This window comes from Thalia democratica, chromosome 5, assembly GCF_965202585.1.
Source record: "Thalia democratica chromosome 5, ktThaDemo2.hap1.1, whole genome shotgun sequence".
Taxonomy (NCBI): domain Eukaryota; kingdom Metazoa; phylum Chordata; class Thaliacea; order Salpida; family Salpidae; genus Thalia; species Thalia democratica.
In genome coordinates this window covers 19,011,944-19,036,150 of record NC_139169.1, presented here as the reverse complement: position 1 = coordinate 19,036,150, position 24,207 = coordinate 19,011,944, and the positions used below count along the sequence as shown (strand labels likewise).

The 24,207-nt window shown below is 25.3% G+C and overlaps 1 protein-coding gene across 1 annotated transcript; it reads left to right on the top strand.

The window, feature by feature from the left end:
* The first annotated feature begins 1,802 nt into the window (after nt 1–1,802).
* LOC145836310 (uncharacterized) lies at nt 1,803–18,962 on the top strand. The gene is made up of 9 exons (XM_082944124.1): nt 1,803–1,910; nt 9,431–9,476; nt 12,509–12,599; nt 12,998–13,089; nt 13,367–13,507; nt 15,576–15,730; nt 16,128–16,299; nt 17,875–18,026; nt 18,795–18,962. The coding sequence occupies exons 1-9, from the start codon at nt 1,803–1,805 to the stop codon at nt 18,960–18,962; spliced, it is 1,125 nt and encodes a 374-aa protein (XP_082800250.1).
* The last annotated feature ends 5,245 nt before the right edge of the window (nt 18,963–24,207 follow it).

Here is a 24,207-nt window from a genome sequence, read left to right as displayed (position 1 = left end):
TAATATTTATTGCACACTTTAGAAAAAATATAACAAATTAAGTTAAAAAGTTCTAACTCAGTTTATTTTCAAACTATCTATGTCAGTTTTCATACGAGTAAAAGCATCAAATAGTCTTTATTTAAATAAGGTCTAGAAAACTGTTTTATACTTTTTATCTATTTCATGAAATTAGAAAACTTTTTTAATGTTTTTATTGTAACTCGTTATTCAGTTGCAACCAAGAAAATCCAAAAGTACAAAGTACTATGTCTTACAATTAGTAAACAAATTGCAGTTATAACAAACATACTAACAAACTTAAATACTTATCTATTAAACATTTAAAAAGATATTCTTTAACTTTAAGATGCCAAGTATTTAGTATCTCGTGAATCTAACGACTATTTTCAATTTTTTCATAGATTTTTAAGCATCAACTCTTGATGTGCTTAAGTAAAATTATTCAAAAAAGCTATGTTTTATTAAACTACATTTATAACGCCTCTTCGCTGCTTTGAAATGTATTTAAAAAAAGATTACAATATGATTCGAAATAATTCATTCTTAAAAAATCTAAAAAGCTTAAACAAAGTTTTTTTTTTTGGTTACATTATAATCATCACAGCAATTGCCAGAATGAAGTTTTTTAAGTTTCTCAAAGCATTATCATAAGCTTTATTGTCAACATTATTAATTTTCACATTAGTTTTAGTTGCATTTTTTATCATTATCTGGTGCTTACCGTTTCAAAAAATAAACTACAAGGTTGTTTTTACCAATTGTCTATTAGTTGCATAAAGTTATACAGTTAAAAGTGTATAATGTTTTTAGTTTTTTTTTGTTACACAGTTTATTGAACGTAGAATAGAATTAGTCCGAGGACCTAGTAAATAAAGAAACGTTTAGTTTACAACTCGTGTTAATCTTTTACAGAAAGGTTTTGATAAGTTTTAAATATCTGAAACATGTTTGAACAAATTGTTTTTAGGTTAAATCTTTAGTGTCAATGTTTTAATTATAAATCGGTACAATAAAACTCTTTTTAAAACAAAATTACTCTTTTTTTTCTAATATTGAAATTGATAAGAAATTAAAATTATATTTAAGCTTACTTATATTAATGTAGACTTGTCTTATTACACTTAATAAACATTAAAGTTATTTTAAAGAATGAAACATTGTAGCAGAAAATTTTGCTCTTTTTTATACGTTTTTTTTTGAATTCGTCAATCTTTAAGCCGTAATTCGTGAGTGAAAACTATTTTTGGTTGGCTAATACAATTAAAATTATGATGAAAACATTTTTGCATAAACAATAAAAACACTGAAGGTATTTAGTTTAACATTTGATTTTTATTGAAACTATTTATTTTGGTTTTAACTTCTATTTACTTTATATAATGGTCTAATATATAAGTTAATATATTATTCATTTATCTAATAACAGTAACATGTTGATAGTTAACTTTGCAATTTACTTGTATTAGTTGCTAAAAAATAATTCGAACGCTGATGCAGTCTTTTGTAAGAACTTTTAAATTTAGAGTTTAATTTTAGTAGTGCTTTTCTTAACATGTAATACTTTTTAACTTGAATCACCTTAAAAAGTCTTTGTCAATCCATACTAAGTGTAACTTTCAAATTTTCTAGTTAACTTAATCTATTTAACAAGTTTGAAAATATACAGTCTAATTGATGTTGTAAATAGCTTTTGAAACAAGGTAATAAAAAGAGTAAAGTCCATTTTATCAACTAGCATCTTTCAAAACAAATTTATAAAACTATCTAGTCATATAATACTTAAACCATTATTGAAAAAAATGTCTGATGATAAACCTAAATATGTTTCTGCTCAGAAGAAAAACACTATTGCTTCTAAGAAACTTGTACAAGGGATTGAAACGAACACCAGTTGTATAGCTACTAATGTAAGTTTTAATTACTTTATTGACTAAATTACTCCAATTTAGTTATGATTTTCTAGTTTTGGTCTGTTGACATGGAAAAATAACTATAATGGTAATGGCATGGGTAAGCATAATTGTTTAATTGCTGTTTTCCAGTTTTTTGAGTTTTATTTATTAGCTGTGTATGTATATCTACTATTGAGTAACTTGATTTTTTTTACTTGTAGTAGACTATATTTTATTTTATCAACACAAGTTTCAAAAACTTCAGTTTTTCTAAAAAAATTAAAATTTATTTTGTTATTTTGAATATCATTTCAGTAAAATAGTTGCTTAATAGGTTTTTAGATAGTTATTAGTTGTTAATGCATTCATTATGATACCAGTTTAATATTGTTTTTTTTTCTGATAACTGATTGTGAGTTCACTCTGGTGATGGTGATCACATGGTTGGATTATGATTTTGTTATTGTAGCGCCTGTGAACACTTGCTTGTGATTCAAGATTCATAGTTTTCTTACTTTTTGTGGTTTTTAATGTTGATATTTTAGAGTTGTAAGTGTTCTTTAAATGATGTGTCACAAAAGGTGTTTTATTTTTAAAAGAAAGTAACTTATTTGTTTTATTTTTGAATAATTTAAAGTTAAATATTAATAGTTACATGGTTGTTAAGTCAGAAAAAGTTAGTAAAATAAAAAAAATAATAACAAAATTCAGGAAAAAATGAAGGTTATATCAAAGTTATTGAGTTCAAAAGGTACTTCATAAAAAGCACAAACTATAGATCAAAAAAAACTAAATCAATAATTTTTCATCCTAATTTTTTTTATGTTTTTACAATAGTAGTCAATCAACGTACATATAAGAAATATTTTAATAACAAAATAATGTTTTTGTTTATAGACTACCCTATATTTTGAATTGTGCTAATCCAAAGTTTTAATTTTTTAATACTTCAAAACTTCCAAATGAAAATTTTTTTAAACTATTTAAGGAATATTTCTTTGAAATTTAATGTCTTTATATATGAAAAATAGAAATAAGACATATACTAATTTAAACTTTTATATCCCAGAGAAAAGTATAAGGTCATAGGGAAGGGGGACAAACATTTTTTTAAACTGAAAATAACATTGGCTCTTACATGAAAGCTTTAAATACAAACTCCAAACCAGTTTTTATAGAATTAAAAATTCTTTTTTAACTTTTGAGATATTGTAATTTAGTTAAAAATATCCGATACAAACATATGCAACTGAAAATATTTTGGGGTCATTTTTCTCAGAAAATCACTAAAAGTATATCTTCTCCTTAATTTTTTGAGCTAGAGACCTCAAACTTTCAGAAAACGTTATTTTTATAGTTTATAAAACTTTGAATGTTGCAATTTCAAAATATTGAAAAATAAAATTTTTAAATAGAAAAAAAAAGCAAGTTTTTTGTTAATAAAATTTTTATTTTGAAACTTTAAACATTATTAGTTTTTATTTAAGTGCATAACATATATAAAACACTATTTCAAGTTTTTCCTTATCTTAAATTTAATGACTAAAATTAAAATAATTATTATTTCTTTTATTAAAATTTAAAAAGTCTAAAGTATGGTTTTTTTTTGTTATTGTATAAAGATTAGACTGAAAGTTTTGAGAAGATAGCTTGAAAATTGTAGAAGGAGATATATTTTAAATAAAATAGTCTTTTTTTGCTGTTTTAGTTTTCCCTTACCACAGGGAACCTATTATAGAGCCCAGCTTTGACTGTCATATCTCAAAAAATAATTTGAATTTATTTAAACAGTAAAAAGCAACTTGAAGCAATACAGGGTTGCTAATTTACCTGAAAATACCTGGAATTTGAGAAATTTTTAAAAAACCTAGAATTTTGAACAAAAAACCTAGAATAATCTGGAATTTTTTAAGTTCAAGTATTTGTTTAATTTGTATAAAATAGATAAAATTAAAATACCTATAGTTTTTATTACTTATAAATCTGTAGTTTTAGCTAACTTTGTTGATATGGAAACATTAATGTTTTAACATTAACTTTTTGTTAATATTATTAGTGAGTTGAAGTCATTAGGAAAGAAATAAAAACATTACTTTGTACTTATAACAAAAATGTCACAATTTTTTTGCATAAAAATATGAAGTGAACTCAAAAATTTTCAAATTTTTTAGCGAAAAATATAGTAAACTAAACAATGCACATTTTGTATGTTTTCATTCTTCTATTTTAGCACAAGATGAATTTAATATACTTTAAACAAATATTTTTTGTTTAAATTAAAAAAAAAGTTTTATAAAGCTTGAAAAGTATTATTAAGTTAGTTACAAACTATGTATATTTTAATGAAATAGCAGTTTCACTTGATGTTTCATTTGGTTAAAATGGTTAATATAAAATAATTTAACTGGGCAAAATCCATAGTTGCTTTACTGCTGGAATTTCTACTAGTAGTAGTATTTGATATGGTATCTCTGGATTATCTGGTGTTCTCCATGATACAAGGTCTGCTGATATTCTATGGGCACTAAAAATGGTCCAAAGCAACTTTTCTGGAAATAGTTGTGACAACAAGTTTTTGCTGTTTCAAAAAATGTTTCCTAATAGCTTTATTGCTAAAAATGCTTAAATGCAAAGGACAAAATTTGCTTATTCAATAAATTTTGGTCTACCACCATTATTCTTTTCAGAGCTTTTGTAAAAAATCTCCTTTTTTTTGCAATTTCACTCAATAAAAGTCTCAATGATCAGATTGAAAAAAATCAGATGGATTTTATTATAAGATTCTGAAATGAAATTACAAAAACAGTTGAAACCAGTTATTTTTGATCAGAGAGAAATAATGCAAAGGCTTTAAAGCAATCTTTTGATAAAGCTTTAAATGATCTTGACGACAAAAAAATGCCACAGATTTAATGGACAGTCCAAACGTTAATTCGGCTTTATTCAAAAAATTCAAAGAAGAAAGAAATCTTAAAAACTTACTACAACTTATTAACATTGGCAGCCATGCTCTGCTCATAGTGCATGAGCTTTTGAAAATGGTTCTAAACCAACTCCATAAAAGATTGCAAATACTTTATAAGTTTTTCAAAGAAGCACCAGCACAAAGAGCGTTTTTTACTTCAACAACAGGAGCAGTACTTTTTCTCAGAAGTTTTCTGTGGTACTATATGTCTTAAACATAACGCTGTTGCTGAAAGAGCAACTTTTTATGGGATGCCATCAAAAAAATTTTTTCTTATTAAAACAAAAACTTCCAAAGTATGGTAAGCCTTCGGAGAAAGATATAATACTATAAAAAGAGCAGTAGAGGTGACATATTGGTGATTGAATTACTGTTTTTTTTTGCTGTATCTGTAAAAAAATATAATATTTTAACTAATTATTAAGAATTTATGTTATATTTATTATTAATTATATTTAAGCAACTTTTAGAATATCAAATAATCATTTAATAATATATTTAAACAAGAATTAATAAAAGTTAACACATTCAAGCTAAAAAAAATTTAAGTAGACTTTTAGTTATTTGTATTAAACCAACATAACAGCTTTTGAACAACCATCTTAAATGAATATAGTACAGGTTCCAACATAATAAAATAAATTGCAATACTTGCAGTAACTCTTGTAATTTATATCTTTTGAACAGCAGTTTTTTTAAACTAAATAATAACTTACTACCAAAAATTATCAAAAAAAATGTGCTTGCAAAAACCTGGAAGAAAGTTTGAAAAACCTGAAAAATATTGGAAAAAAGAAGTGTCAACCCTGTTTATAAAAACTCTATAAAGTAACATCAACTAGTAAAAAACATGGCTTACCCCCTATGGCCTCATTTTAAAAATTATTTAAATAAATACAGCTTTATTAATTTAGCATTAAAACTAATATTGAATAGAAATTAATTTAATGATAGTGACATTTTTTCAATTGATGAATTCTCAGTAGAATTGTTATGACAAACACTTTTTTTCAAGATAGTTTTATGATATTTTCTGTATAGTACAGCATTTTCTCTGTGTTACTATGGCTACTTAAAGAAAATTTTGAAATACTGCATAATAAATTTAATGTTCACTTTATAATGTACATTTGAATTCAGTTATTTAAGTAAACAGAAAGACATATTACTTTTTCCTAATGGTATAGGTATTGTGAAAAATTGTTGTGTTCAAAAGCAATTTGGTACATGCGTAATTAATACTTTCTTTGGATTCACAAGAACTCTAAAAAATACTTGAAATTTTTTATTTAAACTTTATATACCATGAACTTGACTTTATTTGATCTACGATTTTAAAAAGCAGCAAAGTTTTTGACCAAATAAAAATTAATTTAAGGATAAAGATCAAATTATTTTTTCAAAATTTTTGGTTTTTGTTTAGTATAAACTTTATTTTGATATTTAAGATAATAAAACCTTCAATTGTTTTTTGATAAATTGTCAGTTAAGTAAATAAGCTTCTAACTGAGAAACAATTGGTGAGTAGTTCTTCATTTTCTACTTAAAAAATTTATGAAATGCATATTTTCTACTTAGGTTTTTAAAGCTGAAGAGTTTAAATTAAAAAAATGTTAATTTCATTATTTATTATTAAGTTTTTGCAAAAAAAAATCCATAGTTTTTAACTAAAATATTTTAAAACTTTTGTGTAACAAAATTTAGCCATATAAGTTCATAAACTATGCTTTCAAACTGCAGAAGAGGATATATTTTTTCTGTAAAACACTTTTTTAATACTTAAGTTTGTTTTTCTAAATAAAGTACCATCAAACTTTGTAATGTTTTGAGTTGAAACTTGAAAAATAGTAAAATCAATTGGTAGCTATCTTAGAAACTTTCAAAAAATTTAAACATAAAAAATTGCGAACCCCTTATGACCTTAATCTAATATGGTGTTATTACAATATTAAAGTTTAGTGTAATAACATTAATAAATTGTTATTCTGGCAGTAATCTTTAAATACTTGAGTTTTAATAAAAAAATCAAAATTAAAAAAAATCAAAATTATCTTTACAACTTATAATCTATTAGGTATAAATACAAAACACTTATAAAATAATTCTCACTATTTTGGAAAACACTTAAAAAATATTAAAAAACTCAACATTATTAAAAACTCAAAAAAAGAAACGTAAATATTTTTACTACAAAATGGTTTAATAAAAAGTTATAGGTGTAAAAACTTAAAAAATACTATCCTTTATGAAAGTCTTATTATAAGTTTATTTTTACATAGTATTAAACTTAAGATTAACTTCAAGATATAGTCATTGTTGTCATTTATTTTGATACAGACGTAAAAATGATAGTTATTTTATGGCCAGTTTTTGTGGAAATTCAGAAAATAATCCTATTAAGTCCTCCTAAGTTTTTACACTAAAACCTTAAATCTAAGAGTACATTTCTTGCATAGATTACAAAAAGCATAGACTATCATTTTAAGATATATAAAAAATAACAGTTTTATTACTAAAAAATATCACCAAGTTATTTTTTTAATAATTAAGTTATATTTAAAGTCTTACAAAACAACTGTTTGTTATTTAAAAGGAATACACTAAGAATGTTTGAAAACAATAGCTGGAAAACTGAAGAGAATGTAGGTTTAAATAGTATTTTAACTGTTTTATTTTGATTATTCAATTAAGAACCTACTGAACTCCCCAACTTAAATTTGTTGTATCCTAAATTTATTCTTATTAGTTAGTAAAAAGCTAACTTTTATAGCATAGTTAAAAATCTGCAAAGATGAAAGATAAAATTTTTCTAACTTCCCTATTGGATTGAATATGTTTAACACAGTTTGTAAAAGATAAAATAACCCTGATCACACATATAATTTAGATTGTATAAGTTTATAGAAATTGATAATTTTAAACTACACATGTTATAAAGTTTTAAGAAATTGTTTCGTTTCTAATGATTATATTTTTATATCATATTATATTACTGCGGTTTTTGATTATATGTATTTTACTTCTTATAAGTATTTTAGTTATTTATATTCATAAGAAATGCTGAAAAAATCTGGAAAAAAAATGTTTGTAATAGTCAGGGTTGCCACTTTACCTGGAAACCTAAAAATACCTTGAAAAACCTGGAATTTGACAATTTAGGCAAAATAACCTGGAAAAACCTGGAATTTTGATCAAAAAACCTTGAAAAACCTGGAATTTTTAATAATTTTAACATTTACAGTACTTTGATTTCATTTTTGACACAAGAAATCTATCATACAGGGTCGCCACTTTACCTGGAAACCTGGAAAAATCTTGAAAAACCTGGAATTCGACAATTTAGGCAAAATTAACCTGGAAAAACCTGGAATTTGATTAATTTTGAATTAAACCTCGAAAAACCTGGAATTTTGATTTGAAACCTGGAAAAACCTGGAATTTTTAATAATTTTAACATTTTCAGTACTAGAATTTCAATACTAAAAATCTATCATATAAATAATTTTTTTTGTCATCATCAAGACATTTTTTTATTAGTTAACACATTTATAGTAACTATACAGCATCTTTTAAATGTGTTTGTACTATTTTACACAGTTTCTTTTATAAAAATTAACTTAAAACTAAAAATAGGCCCAAAAATGTTTACTTTTAAAAACATGCAAGAAATTGGGAAAACCTGGAAAAAATTTTGAAAATACAAGTGGCAACCCTGATCATGTAAATAAGATTTTTTTGTCATCTTCAAAAATTTTTATATTAAAAAACACATTTAAAGTAACTTTACAGCATATTTTAAATGTTTTTGTACTATTTAACACAGTTTCTTTTATAGAAATTAACTTAAAACTAAAAATAGACCCAAAAATGTTTACTTTTAAAAACCTGGAAAATTTTTAGAAAAAACAAGTGGCAACCCTGAATAGTTTTTTTGTTTAAACTGTTATTTTACTATTATTGTCCTGAGCAATCTATAAGTAGCCAATCTATTTGAAATATATTTAAAATATGTAATTGTGTTTATAAGTATTTTTTTATGGTAAGTTAATGCAATTTTATTTAAACAAGTTTAATTAATTGACAAGAATTTTTATATATTGTACTATTTAGATCTGTAAACAAGTTGCTGTATGATTGCAATTTAAATTTATATTTGTTATTTAAACATTTTGAAGTACACTTTTAGTAATTTCTTTAGATAAAATTTTATTTGAATATTAGTAAGAAGTATTTTTTATTTTTCTGAATGTTCTGGACTGTTTAAATATAAAAAGCAATTTCATAATTTTAGTCTGAGTTATATTAACTTATAGTTGTGTATTATCATTTTAGTTTTATGTCAATGTTTTATACTTATTAATTTTAAAAAGTTTCAGGAATTCATTAGTTTTTACTATTTTAGATCATAATTAAACAGAATCTTATAAAATTACAGCTACAATTTTATGATAATTTATTTTCACTCAACTTACAGTTTTTACAGTTAATGTGTAAACCTGAATATGTTTTCTTATTATGAATTAAATAAACTTAGCAGTTAAATATTTTAATATGTGAATTATTTCTACAGGGAACTAGAAAAGGACTTCTTAAAAAAACTACTTCAAGCACAAAATGTTGGTTTGTTTTTGAAAATTAGTGATTTTAAAGTTTTGAGTTTATTATTATTTGCAACAAAATTAGTTACTTATGTATATATTATTTTAGATATTTGTTCTAAGCTTTAATAAAATGATTGTATATATGTGAGTTTTGGATTTCTTATTTTAAAAAACAAAAACTGAAAATTTTTTAGTTGTATATTTTAATTATCTTTTTTTTTTTAAATTAGTTAAAAATTGTATAACATTTGTTCTAAAAATTTAAACTGTGTTTTTAAACAATGTGTATTTAAAAATAGTTTCTTAGTTTTTATGTATTATTATTGCCACACACTCAGTTTAACTCAGGGTATTTTGAAATTCTAGGAAATCTCAGATTTCTCAGGATATTTTGACTTTTTAAAAACTCAGGGTGACTGAGGACAAATTTCACTTTTTTATATAAATCTCAGGATAGTTTAAACAGGGTTCGTGCGCGTCAGGCTAAGTCAGGCTAAATCAGTTTATTTGAAAAAAGTTGAAAAACGTCAGGCTAAATCAGTTTTTTTTGTTTTAAAGTTTGAGAATCTCAGTTTTTCTCAGTTCAAATGCTTGAAAATTTTTGATTAGAAAAAATTGAGAAATCTTTTTAAGATCAAATTGAAATGTGAATATGTTTCTAAACAAAGATTTAGTTATTAAAGACAAAATCATTCAATATTTGTAAATATAAATGCTTAAGACCTTTTGTTGAATATCTAAAAAGTTTTTAAGAATCTTCATTATTTTGTATTGAGTAGATTATATACGTCATAATTATGAAACTTCATTAAAAAAAAACCAGTTTAACATTACAATTTAGTTCAACAACTTAGCTGTTTGTTTGAAACTGTTTACGTCAGCTATGTTTTTCAGAGCTTAGTTAGTTGCACTGTTTTAATTTCTAATTTAAAGGCACTATACCAAATACTTTTTAGATTAAAACTCTTAGCAGTTTATTTATTAGTTTTACTGTTTGTTTAAAGTTATAAGAGATATTCACAACACTAAAAATTAGCTTTAAAATATAAGTACTAAGTTTTGTGGGATTACAAATTTTAGGTATAATTAATTTTTCTTTACAAGAACAAAACATTAAGGTTTTTTTTTTATTTAAGTGTAAGCTTTTTAAATCCAATACGACGTCAACAATCACTGTATTTATTTAGATTTTAGGATCTATAATTATGTATCTCTTTAAGTATTAGTCAAAATACTATAATAAACATTTTTGCTTATTTTAATACTTAATACTCGTGTATGCGTTTCATTTTAAATTTTAATAAAACACGACAATGCACGGGTATATGGGGGTCAAATCACCTTATTTACAATTTAGTCTTATTTTATTGAGTTGTAATTAAGCTATGAGTTCCTTTTTGCAGATTTTTAATGCTCAAAATATTTTTGAGATAAAGCTGGTTGAAGTCAGAGACTACAATAGTAGTAATCAAGTAGTTACCAATACCTAAATTGACTTCTAAAGGGGATATTCCTTACTTTGAAAAAATGTCAGGCTAAATTGTTCTCAGTCAGGCTAAATGAAAAAAATTTCGCGCACGAACCCTGTTTGAAGATTTCTATAAAATTTCAAGGCAAATTTTTTTCCAAGTCTAGAATTAGACTTATTTGATCCAGTGTCAATATTTTGTTATTTTTGTAACCAGTTTTGTTCCAGAACATGGTATTGATTGGTTTTGAAATGCTTATTTAAATATTAATATCCTTGAAAATAGTATTCTCTTAAGTTGAGTAAAAATCTAATGCAGAAGCATACACATACAACCTTACTATTAATTATTATAGAGAAAAATTAACATGAGGTATACGTAGTGTTCACCAGAGGCAAAAAAAACTCAGGATGACTCAGAGAAGATTTTGGTAACTCAGGGCAGTTTCTAACTTAATAAGTGGCAACCCTGTGACTATAAATGTAAAGTTTATATTTAAATTCATTTCTTGGTATCTGAAGACCATTCTGTGAAAAAATAAATTAAGTTGTTTTAAACAGCTTAACTACTTAAATTTATCTCTTTAAATTTTTTGAATAATATGTCATAATACTTTAAATTGTTAATTTATGACATTGTTAGTTATTGCTAGTTACTAAAAACAAAAAAAAAAAACTTTGAATGAATATACTTTGCAATTCAATCCAAAACATTTAAAAAATGTCAGATTAAAAATTTAGAGCCGTTTATTTTTAGAAGTTAATGTTATTATTAAAAAAAAACTTTACCTGTGTTACCATGTAAAATGTTTAAGTAAGGTTTGAAATTTTAAACAAATAAATTTTATTTGTAGTTGAGAAAAAGAATCAAGTAAAGCATGTTCGGTTACAAGCAGGTAGGTTAGCACAATTTAATAAAATAAAAAAGATATTATTAAAATAGCCTTAGTTTAGAGTTTAAGTTTGAAAAGAAAAGCTTAGTTTTTTGTTGAGTAGTTGTGGTTCGACCATTTTTTACAATACAGTTTTGAGCAGAATTTTTGATCATATGTTAGATAGCAAGTATAAGTTGTTCAGTTTCAGTTTAGCTATGACTTTATAAAAATATAGTTTATCAAATGCAAAATTAACAGTAATAGAGCAGACTAGTACCGAAAATATCAAATTAAAAAAAAAAAAACAGACAGTAAAACAGAAATAGTAGATACTTCACTATCAGCCAAACAGCAAACATATACCAGCAAGCGATCAGGTCACACTTACTTCAATTCAAACCCGCTGAAAGTTCCGGTAAGAAAGTACTTCAGGTCAGCGGCTAGTGCAGACAAAAACAAGTTTAGAGTTTTGTCAAACAGAGTGGTGAAAGCCAGCAGTAGTGTTTCTGTTGATTCAACTTTCACTGAGTCTTCCTGTTTAGCGTTGAACTGTACGCAAAAAGCTGAAAGTAATGCATTTTTGCAATTGAGTCACTTGATACTTTGTTATTTTGTTTTTCATATTTTTTATTGAATTCAAAACGCTGTTATAACAATTGTTGATAATATTTAGTGTTTGTAATTTGAAATATTTATATTTTCAGCCACAATCCAGCCTAGGATCAGGCAGCCACTGCATGGAGGCAAAACAAAAGCGGCCAAGTCAGCTTCATCCATGAACACTACTATGAACAGGTGAAACGTATATTATTTTATTTGTTAAGTGAATTCGTTTTAAATAATGTACTGTACTAAATGGATATTTAGTTGTCTTTTTCAAAAAACAAAGTTGGTAACACTTGAAGTTGATTTTTATTTTCTTTAGAAAATTGCAATCACTTGATTTAAAAAAAAAAGTTAAACTTTTAACTGTGAACTGTACATTAAACTACATTAATATTTTTACTATTAAAGTTTACATAATAAGTTTAATTAATTTGATATGATACTTATTTCTAAATACTTTATTAGTGATGTTTTCAAAACTTTATCATTGTTTGTTGTCATAATACTATAAATAGTTACAATTTTACAATATTATAATGATTTAAAATATTAATTTTTTTGTTGTTTTGTTATTTTAGTACATTCAGGCGTCCGACATCAGCCGCACCCAGGGTAGGAAGGAAACCGGTTCCTGTGAAAACTACAGCAAACAAAAATGCCAAAAGGCCTGCAACAGCCGGTAGTAAAATATATTTAATGTAATATTTTTTTGGTTTAAGTTTCATAAGGTTTTGTTTGCAAGCCGTTGATAAATTCAACTAATAAAATTATAATTGTTTATTATCACTTTAAAAGTTTTAAAAGTATGAAATTTTGAAAAATCTGTGTTTTTGTTTATCTGTATTAGTAATTTTGAAAAGAGTTAATTGTTTAAAATTTTCGAAGTATTGTAACGAAAAGCTTTTCAAAAAGTTGAGTTATAATTTTATTTCTAAACAAAAAACGACATTTTTCAGGAAAAGCTTCGAAGTCAGCTGACGTCACGATGACTCGGCTCAATGACGTCACAATCAAGCAGAAGACGTCGACGCCGAATAAAACCAGGAACAAGACCATGTTCGAACCTGATCTGTCGGTGGTCATGCCTGAGAAAAAAAGTTTGTTCACTCTAAATTAATAACAAACTAATTGTAACTCAATTAGTTTTCGGCCTGGTTTATCTTTTGTAGTAATTGTTTTTTGGTTTTTATCTGAACGTTCTGTTTTTAATGGGTAAATAGTTATAACATTTATACGGTAATTAAAATGCAAGTGTACTTAAAAGATTCACATCTGTTTATTTATGTTCTTGTCAATGACAGAATCTTAATTATCGGTTTTATATACAGTTTTATAACTTGCTTAGGAAGACTCTTAATGTATTTCAGTATACATTAATGTATATCTATTTAATTAAGGACATAGGGGATCCAACATTTTTTCTACGAAAATTATCATTAGACTTTAAACGCAAGATCTAATTATATACTATAATATACTTTTGATAGAATAGAAAAATATCTAATGACTTTTGAGGTAGGTTAGTTTTGTGAAAAGTTTAAGATACAAACATTTGAGAAAAACTATTTACTGCCAATTTTCTCGGAATTTTGATAAGTTTACTAATAATCTATCTTCTCCTTTATTTTTTGGTCATTTAACCTCAAGTTTTCAGGAATTGCTGCTTGCATTATTAGAAAAATTCTATTGTAAGAATTTAACGAAATGGAAGTTAAAATTTATATGATCAAAAAAAAATTTAAACTTTTATTAATGAAAAAATACTTTTACTCAACAAAAAATCTTACAATAAAAGTGTGTATTATTTACAGTAACCTCTCGAATCTTTATGCACCCGTGACGTTACGTATTTTAGAATTCTGAAATATTCAAAAATACAATTTTTTTTTTTAATATTGCAAAAATTTAGTTTATTGTATATTTTTAATTTAAAATATGTTATTAAATGCTTACTCATCTCTCTATATCTTTAGACTTTGTAAACTTATGTTCCTTGACTAATTGATAAACATTTAGTTATACCTCAGTATATCAGAAATTTTGTTAAAAATAAGAGATTAAATTAATATTCCGAAAGAAATATTACTGTTTTAAATAATGAAAGTCTAGTGAAATAACGAGAGTTTAAAACACAAATAAATAATACAGCACTCTTGTCCTATATATGAATAAACATTTAAAAAAAATTCTGTTAAGTAGAATATAATATAAATGTTAAGTATCAAATAAGTCACATATAAATAAAAATAAAGATAAATTTTACATATTATTGAAATTGTAAAATTTTTCTACAAGTATTATTATTTTATATAAATTTAATTTATATTTTTTTAAATATATTTATAGTTTTATCTTTTGCTTTCATATTAATAAATAAAGTAAACAAAATGTTAAAAGTGGAAAAGACCCCAGTCTGCTTTTAACTAGAAGCAATATCAAAAAACAACCATTATAGTAAGTAAATTTGGTACTTCTCGTATCTTTACGATATCTCGTATCTTTACGCATTTTTTCAGTGGACAAAATGTGCTTAAAAAAGCGAGAGGTTACTGTAGTTAAGTTTAAACTGAGAAAGTTTCAAAAAGATTGCTTGAAAACTGTAGGAGAAGATATGTTTTTAATGAAATAGTCTTTTTTGCATTTTTACTTTGGTCCTTCCATAATAAACCTATTGTGCTTTCCGATTTTGTACCCTATGTCTCAAAAAATAATTTGAATTATACAATACCGTAAAAAGAAACTGTTATTAAACTAAAATATCTTTAAAATAAAATCAGTATGTAAAAAAAGTGCCTTACCTTTCTATTATCTTAATAAATTTATTTTTAATAATAGTCTTAGTCCCTTTTACAAATAAAGGGATTATAAAAAGCATAAAATTTATTTAATTAAAAAAGACAATATTTAAAAACATAGCATTTGCAGTGGTTAGAAATCTAATTGTAATACTTTTCGCCGTCATACAATTAGCACCTTCACAATCATCAACTAAAGACAATTTACGTGTGGTTTTGTCCAAATTAAAATCTTTCAGTCAGAATTAGTTGCGAGAGACCGCTGTTTAATTCTTACTATCAGCAGTTTCTCACAGTACTTTTAGTAAGAATTTTGAGAACTTTATTTAATATCCAAGTTTAAACACAAAATGTAAATTGTGTCGAACAGACAAGCCAGTTGCAGCAGCAGCCGGTGACGGCAAAGAAGGTAAACAGCAGCAAGCAGTTCAGCAGGTCGATTATGACGTCATATACTCGCAATACCTCAGAACCAGGCTCATTGAGAAAGCTATGAAGAACGAGTACGAAAATCGGCAGAGGGAGGTATGTGATAAATTTGTTCAGCTTCTAGAGTAAATGAAGGTTTTCTTGAGTATAAATGTGTAGTTTAAACGCGTCCTGTTGGTAATTTAAACTTACCAAACTTTTTATACTGATTGTTAAAAGTCTAGCTATGTCAAAAGTAATTTAAATAAATTTTTTCAGTTAAGTTTTTTTAGAAAATTAATAGTTATGAAAGTGATGAGTACTATCGAGTTGTATCGAATGTATTTTGAAATACACCCGTACAACTGAAGATTAATTATCTCATAGTTGCTTCTCAAGCGTTTAACTAAAAATAATTAAACAGGTTTAAAAATTAATTGGATTGAAAAAAGAATTGTTAAAAAAAACTAATTGTATGAGCACCTTTTACTTTAACAATAAAAATTTCAACCAGGGGTTGAAGGCGCTGACGCACCTTACCAAGCAACTAGTGGAACTTCAGCAAGAAGTCACTAGCATTGAAGTTGAAATTATGAAGAGCGAGTATGAGAAGAAGTTGTGTGAAGATTTGCACCTCCAGCACAATCTGATGGTTCCAATTATCAAAAATTTAGATGAGTCCGTCGGTTTGTTTTGTTTCAATATAACAAAGTTTTGTTCAACTGGTGTTTTCCTAAGTATAAACTCATTGACCACGTTTTCTTTCTGACCATTTAACTAAACCAGGGGTCGGCAAGCTGCGGGCTTAATCCTCAAAGTCATAAACTGCGGCCCGGGAGGTACTTTCCAGCTAAAAATATACATGTTATAAAAACTCAATTTTTTGTGATAAAACCTTACAATTAGCCTCTAAACTTAATGATTAATCTTCACTAGTGCTCTTTTGTTGCTTAGTTTATATAATTTTTCGTTTAAAACAATGTTTTTACATTATTTTCTACAATCATTTTGAAACAAGTGCCTCCCGCGGAAGAATTTTTTTTATAGAGTGCAGCCCGCGATTTCAAAAAGGCTGCCGACTCCTGAGCTAGACAATATTTTGGTGTGTTTATTGTAGATAGAAATTGACTGGACATTTTGGTTGTTAACTTTTATCATTGCCATAAAATTTACAACTCTTATATTCTGCTGTATGAATTTAGGTGTTCGAACTGTGATAATAACTTTTTAATGTAGGTATTACATTTGTACAAGTTTTTTTTCTGAGATATCTAAGGTACTGAGTTACATAAGTTTGATTTTATCTTCACTTATGTTGTAGTTTATAATTTTGAACCTTTTTTCACCACTGATAATTTACAGTTATTTTTATACTTTTAACCAAGTATTGATTTTTGTTCATTAGTACTTACTTTCAAAAACTTAAACGATTTTTGGTTTTAAGAAGTAGTTAGTTAGTTAGTTTGGATTTACTTGTTGTTTCTGTTTGTTTGGTAAATTTTTCGGCTCTCACTCTATTTTTTAATTCAAGTACAATTTTTTCTTATTTGATTATCTATTTTGGCTATTATTTTAGTTTCATCTACTTTGGTTGGTAAGATATCGTGAATTTGTCTAAATAACAGAGCGCACCTTTTTTATTTAGTTTAAGCAAATAACTACTTAAATTTAACACTGTTTCTGGAAATACATATTTATTTTGTCTACAATTTCAAAAAAACTTTGTTCTGAGAGACGGTCTTGTTATTGTATTAATGGACTATCCAGTTATTTTATGTTTAAACGTACAAACTTATAGATAAAATATCAGTTTTTAGCTTTTTGCATATTGTTGGGTTTTAGTTTTCAATTTTAAGTTTTTCTTCTCGAGTAGATTTTTTAAAAGTTTTTAGTTTGTAATAACTGCTTGTGTAAGAAAATATTTTCAGATTTTGAGTTTGCTTTACTATTTAAATTCTGAGATTAAATATGGTTAATTTTTTAAATACCTTAAACCACATTAAAATATTTTTTAATTTTTTTTTTTAATTCCTTCTCATTCAGTAGCTTAAGTAATTGATATTAAAGAGTTTTGAAAGCTGTGCAATAAAGTAATTAGATTAACCTTCCAGAACTTTCTTCTAAACACAGCCAGCTTTTGCTTGAATTCTCAAATTAACACTCACCAACAACACTTAAACCTTTATAACTTTGTAAGCAATTAATCATTAAATAGCAGTTTTAAGATTTAAAAATGAAGTTTACAAGAAAGTAATCAACAGACAACCTGCACAACCTTATAACGGGAATAGAGTCGACAAGGCACGTCCTGCCGACTGATGACATCATCCTACCGGACACCGAGCAACTGCAAGGCGCGCTCGCCAAGCTCGAATGTAACGTTCTGCTGCTCAAACCGTTCACCAAACTCATGGTTTGTACTTGTGTTAGAATATGCTCATGAGCTTGTAAGGCTACATTTGCGTTTTAACAACTTTATTAGTTTAGTTAGTCTTGTTGTTTTGCTTATTGATGCAAAAAAATGTAGTACTTTTTACCATTTGTCAAGAATAAGTATTATATATTAACAAAAAAAACTTTTCACTAATATGTATTTTACTAATAGTAGTTAATGCTGTTTTAGTTTGTAAAAGACAAGTATACTAGCGTACATAAAGAACGGAGAATTAATTAAATAAAAATAGTATTTTTAATGATTAAAAATTTACTTTATCTTTACTTTTAGAACACAGTGCCTTTTTTATTTTAAGTCTTCTATTAACTTGAAAACTTGGTATCTGTTTGATTATGAATTGCAAAAAAGTTTAAAGTAAATAAATACCTTAGACATATTTTAGCTACATTAAAAATATTTATTATAATATTAATAATAGACTTACATGTTTAAATATGTCTGAATAAGTAAATATTTCTAAAATGCAGCTATTTATATTTTAAAGTATGAATTTTACTTTTTTAAAGTGTACCAAATAATTGTCGTAAGTAAACAATTAATTTATTAAAGAAATATAAGTAGTGTGTGTAAAAGAGTACAAACTAAATAGAATATTTAAACAAGTTTTGAAAAAAAGTTAAAATGAGCTCACAACTTTACTAACATGAGTTTATTTGTTCAAAAACTAAAAAAAAAACAATTTTTACAATATCTGACATTCAACATTCAACTACTTATTCATCTCAGGAGGAAGGTGGAATTGAAACTGCGGAGAAGTTCATGCAAGTTACCAAGGCAACGGAGGAGGTGAGTGCTCGATTGTCATTGGTCGAGAAGTTTCACGTTGAAGTTGAACAGAAGCAAGTTCACCTGAACAATTTGCAAAATCAGCTGAAAGTCATGAACATCAATTAGAGTAAAAATAATTGTAAAATTACTGGTGTAAAATGTATTTTCAAATATTTCTATTCTTAATTTGAAATAGAAAATCTTTAACAAGTAGTAATATTTACAGAAATTTAATTTTTTTATATTTTTATAATATAAAATAATACTTATTTAGTGTCCTTTTTGTTCAGTTTTCTTCTAAAACATCTTTGATAATAGATTTTTTCGATATATATGTGTATCATTCTATAATTTTGAAGCTTGTTTTTATTTTATTGCGTTTGTTGAAAAGTATCTTTTTCTAGACTTAGTTCTTATTTTAAACTAGTTTTTTTCACTCTTTTTCGTATGATGAACTTTTTATTTTTTAGTTAAATTATATTTAGAACTCTTTAGTTGTATTTAACTAGTTTTATAAATATTTTTTGAATATCATTGCCTTATCTATGTTTATTTTTGTGCTTTTAGCTTAAAACTTTTTTAGAAAAAAAATCAATTTCTACAAGACAAGATCTCCTTTTTCTTTGTATAAATAATTGTTTAACTCTTTTTATTTTTTTTTAAGTAAACTGACTTTGCTCGAAAAAAGTTGGTTTGTGATTGTCATGAGTTTTTAACTTTATAGATTTCATCTACTTTGGACCTATACTAATCTTAAAAAAGATAAAAGTTTAAGATATGTTCTTTACTACAAAGTAGAAAAATATTGTTTTTTTTTAGTGCACTTAAGCTAAACTCAAAATTAGTCTTTAGAATTACACTAACTATAATTTAATTATGCTACAAAAAGAAACCGTTGAAAAAGTTTGTTGGTACAAGTGCGTGTTAAAATCTAACTAGCTTTAATATTATAAAATGTGTGTCAAACTTCAAAGATATTTGTGATAAACAAAAAAATTCCTACGCAGCCAATATTAATTCATCCATCTAAATTTATAAGATTTTATGTAAAACTAGTTACAGAAACACAAAAGGTCAGCACTTTGCATTTGATGCATGGAAATTTGATAAATGGAAATATTCAGTTAGACTATTCAAAGTTAATCGTTTGCCAATAAAAATCCTAGCAAAACAAGTTCACTGGAATAACAAATTTAAACAGTGTTCTTTCTCTAGTAAACTTACACATGTTTCTTTATGTAAACACACTTCAACGGAGCTCTTTAACAATAAATACTGTAAGGAAATAATATAAGGTTAATTAGGTGTATATATAAATTAATTATGCTAGGTTATTAATCAACTTAAAAAAAATTCCTTCAAAGAAAAGATAATAATTTACAAGTCAACTCGTGTCTTTTTTGGTTTTTCAAGCCTTTTTTAAACTCCTGTTGGTTTGAATTTTTCGTGTAAAATTCGGCCTGTATCAGACATTTCTAAAACTCTTACTAGATATAATTGCATTTTTGTCGAATTTTTACTAGGAACAGTCTTTATATTATTATATATGTTTTTAATTAATGAAGTTTAATTAATAGTCTTGTTTTTGGAATTTTCTTAATAAATTAAGTTAAGAAGTCTTTTTTTTTAAACAGTAAAAACTTTCATAAAAAATAAACTATAATTAAGTATTAGAAGATATTTTTCGTTCAATCTAATTAGAGATTTTAACAGGAATATTTAAAAACTAAATAAAAGATTTTATAAAAAGGACTCTTATAAAACTTAGTTGTAGCTAAGAGTAACACATTAGGGTGCAAAATTAAAAGTCCGAATAAACAACTATGGTTTAAACAAAAATTATTTAATGATACTAAACTTATATTGTGATTGTGTCAGTATGCTAAAATAAGTTTAGCGAACAGTACTATTATAAAATTCTATTAAAACTAAGTTCTACAGTTATTTTTTAGTATACAATCTTAAATAAAAGTTTATTATAATTTTGCAACTAATTTTTAACCGTATCATAGGCTTAAACTGATAATGACATGTTTAATGTAACTCCGGTTGGTTTCTATTCACTCAGGGTGACTTTCTCGCTTCAAAGAATGATCATTTAGTACAAGTTAAAATGATATCGTTATCTTTGAGTATAAAAATATGTTAGAGTACAAGTAAGAAATTGAAAAAATTAACAAAAAATGTCAAAAACAAATTAAGTATTAGCTTTTTTTATACAATGGAATAGAATAAATATTTTTTCAACTAAATAACAATAATTAGCAATATAACATTTAATAAAAACTGACGCTTAACTTTGGCCTGTTTTAAACTAAAAACTAATCAGAGATAAGAACACATATAAACATTGCTTAGTATTAATAAATTGGCTACTTTTATAATGGTTGTTTCATGTTCAAACGAACTTGTCTCATTCAGATCTCAATTATAAAGCACTAGAAGCTATTAAGAATATTTAAACATGTGTAATTTCGATTATTTTATCATTACTCTGTTATTTTTCATTGTAATAAACAAGTTCTATAACAATATATATTGTATATTGAACGATAAAAAAGGGCTCAGAAAGTTTAGTCTAAGGACCTAAAGTACAAATAAACTTTTTGGTCATTGAGTTCTATTTCACATGCTTATAAAACTTCTTTCGAGCTATTAGATTTAATTTTTTATCATTTAAATAATTAAATCTTTAGTAATAAAACAATCAGCTAAATGAAATGAAAGAAAAACAAATAAACGAAAATTAATGGAGTTTTGTGTATAAAAATGTACTTTAGATATTGTTTAGTAACATAGAACTAAAGATATATATAACTTTCAATCAACTTATAAAAGGGGAAATATAATAAAAACATTATTCATTTTACATACTGCGTTAATAAAAATAAATTAAATATTTGGTTTTTAATCCGTTTTATTTTAAAAGTCACCCCTGCTTATCATTATAACTAAATATAAGTTTATGCCCAATCTCGCAAAATAAAAATAGGTTTTAGATTTAAACACTTAAAATAAGTTATGTTTTATTTAAATCTTATACCTACAATGCTGGTAAAGTTCTGTGTTTAACTTTTGTATTTTTTTAGTTAGTTAACTAAACACTTAGTTTTATAAATAAATTTTTAATTTTTCTACTTACTTTTAAAAACTATGAAAACTTAATACACAAATTTATTATTAAATTTATAATAATATTAAAGAAATTTGATCAACTCTAACATGTTTCAAAATAATAATATAACAATAATAAAAATAATAATGATAATAGAATAGCAGTTAATGTGTAATTAGACAAAAAACAAAATCAGCACAGGAAAAATAGTGAAATGTGTAAATACTAAGAGAGCATTAAACTTTAATATACAAAATGCTTTTGAAATTTTTACTAACTTTAAAGATTTTCATTTTTTTAATAATAAAAAAGTTAAAAGTTGTAGAGTGTGATAAAGCAACAGGAATGAAAAGTTTAAAAGAACTCATTGAAACAGGTAAGTTAAATTTATTATATCCTTTTAAATACTTAGTGATTTTTTTGTGGTTAAAAGTATTAGGTATGAACAAAATGCAAATAATAAAATTAGAAAAAGTAACAATTTTTACAGTTGTATAAAAATAACGCTTGTATGAAGTTATTTATAACATAAAAAAAAAGAATGATTGAACAAATTATAATATTTTCAAGTATAATAGTTAAATTAAAATAGTCAAGTAAAACAGTAAATTTTGAACTGTTTTAATAGTTTTAAATAACGTAAAACAGAAATTAAATTTTATTTAATTTTTTTTTACTTCTGTTTGTTCAGGTAAAAACTTTGTTAAAACACTTTTAGTAAAATTTTTTTTTAAATTTTATTGAAAAAATCATATTTATACTAAGTTTTTTTTCAGCAAGAAAAACGAAGTCAACTATTTTATTCAAACTCTTAAAAGAAATAAACTTTTTGAAGGTAAAAAACCTGATTAGTTTATTTTCAAATGTTTGGAACATGAAACAAATTTTCACATAGTTGACCCTTTTTTGCAAGATTTCATGCGTTACTGAATTAAAAAATTTAACTGATGTGTGTACGACTAATATTGAACGCTGTTTTACCATAATTTATAAAACAAACTGTTTCTTAAAGTTAGATTTCAAACTTTAGGGAAAATTTATTTTTTATCTGAACTGCATGTTATATCAGAAATTAAAGTTTTTAATGCAGCAAATGACTGGGTCAGCTTCAACTTTGGTGAAATAAAAATGTTTTCAATAAGTTTTCTACTAACAGCACGTCTGTCTTTGTGATAAGAATCTACTTTAAACTATCTTAAGGATAAACAATGTTCCATTTGCAAAACTGAAGAATGTAGAGCAACTATACAAAAAGTGATCCGAGATAAACAAATAGAAACAAGTGTCAGTCCAAATAGATTTAATAGAACTAAATATTGCAACCAAGTATTGATTTTGTTGATTACGAAATAAATAAAAATTCTGCGGATTCTTGAGAACTATAAACAATCTTGCCTTATATAACAGTTAAAAAAGCAATTTGTGCAAACGGTGATCCTTTATGTTTGCTGCAAGCATTTATAACAATGAAACTACAACAGTAATAAAGTATCCAACAAAACTAAAAGTTTGGAAACATGTAACATATTTAAAATGCCGTAGACGTTTCTGCGCGTGTGCTATTGTTGACGATATATAGATTTTTGGGGCAGAAAGGGTTACTACTACAATTATTACAGTCCTCATCGTATACCAGACGAATAATGTGAAGTAAAAGGAAGTCTATTCAAGCAAGAGCAAACACGGCTTGCACAAACTATAAAAGAACAATAGTTGTTGCGGGCGGACTAGCGCGTAATAGAATTAATGAACGATAAAAAAACGCTCAAAATATTTGGTCCTAAGACCTGGTGTGCGAAGAACCTTACAGTTGACTAGTGCCCCCTGTGAGGACTTATCTGTATGAAAACACAGGTACAAACTCTGTTTATTTGAACAGACAGTTGACAGACATATGACAGATGGACTTACATGCCAAGTATGATGGAACCTAGATGGACTCTAAGTTTAGTAGCTAGAAAGAGCAAACTATTCGTTATTGGGTTAAATATGGAAATGTTAAAGTTTTTGATAAAAACAGCAATAAATTCGATGTATTAAGATTTTTTTTGATTTTTCACGATTTAATAGCTTTGTTAAAACAGCAGCTGCTATTTTAGAAAAAAAAAGTTTTGGGCAGGGTAATTAACGGTTGACCATGACAATTTATTGTCTGTGGTTTTGAAATCCCTCAGTTCTAAGAAAAAAAAAGGTGAATTACATTGTATATTAATACTTATAAATATTATTGTACAAAAGTAGTACAGTTACAATAAA

Bases quoted from the DNA above. Each gene is read 5' to 3' on its own strand.
- LOC145836310 (XM_082944124.1), top strand. From the start codon at position 1,803: ATGTCTGATGATAAACCTAAATATGTTTCTGCTCAGAAGAAAAACACT. The intron at 9,477-12,508 runs GTTGGTTTGTTT...TTATATTTTCAG, and splicing joins AACTACTTCAAGCACAAAAT to CCACAATCCAGCCTAGGATC. The intron at 12,600-12,997 runs GTGAAACGTATA...TAGTACATTCAG, and splicing joins ATGAACACTACTATGAACAG to GCGTCCGACATCAGCCGCAC.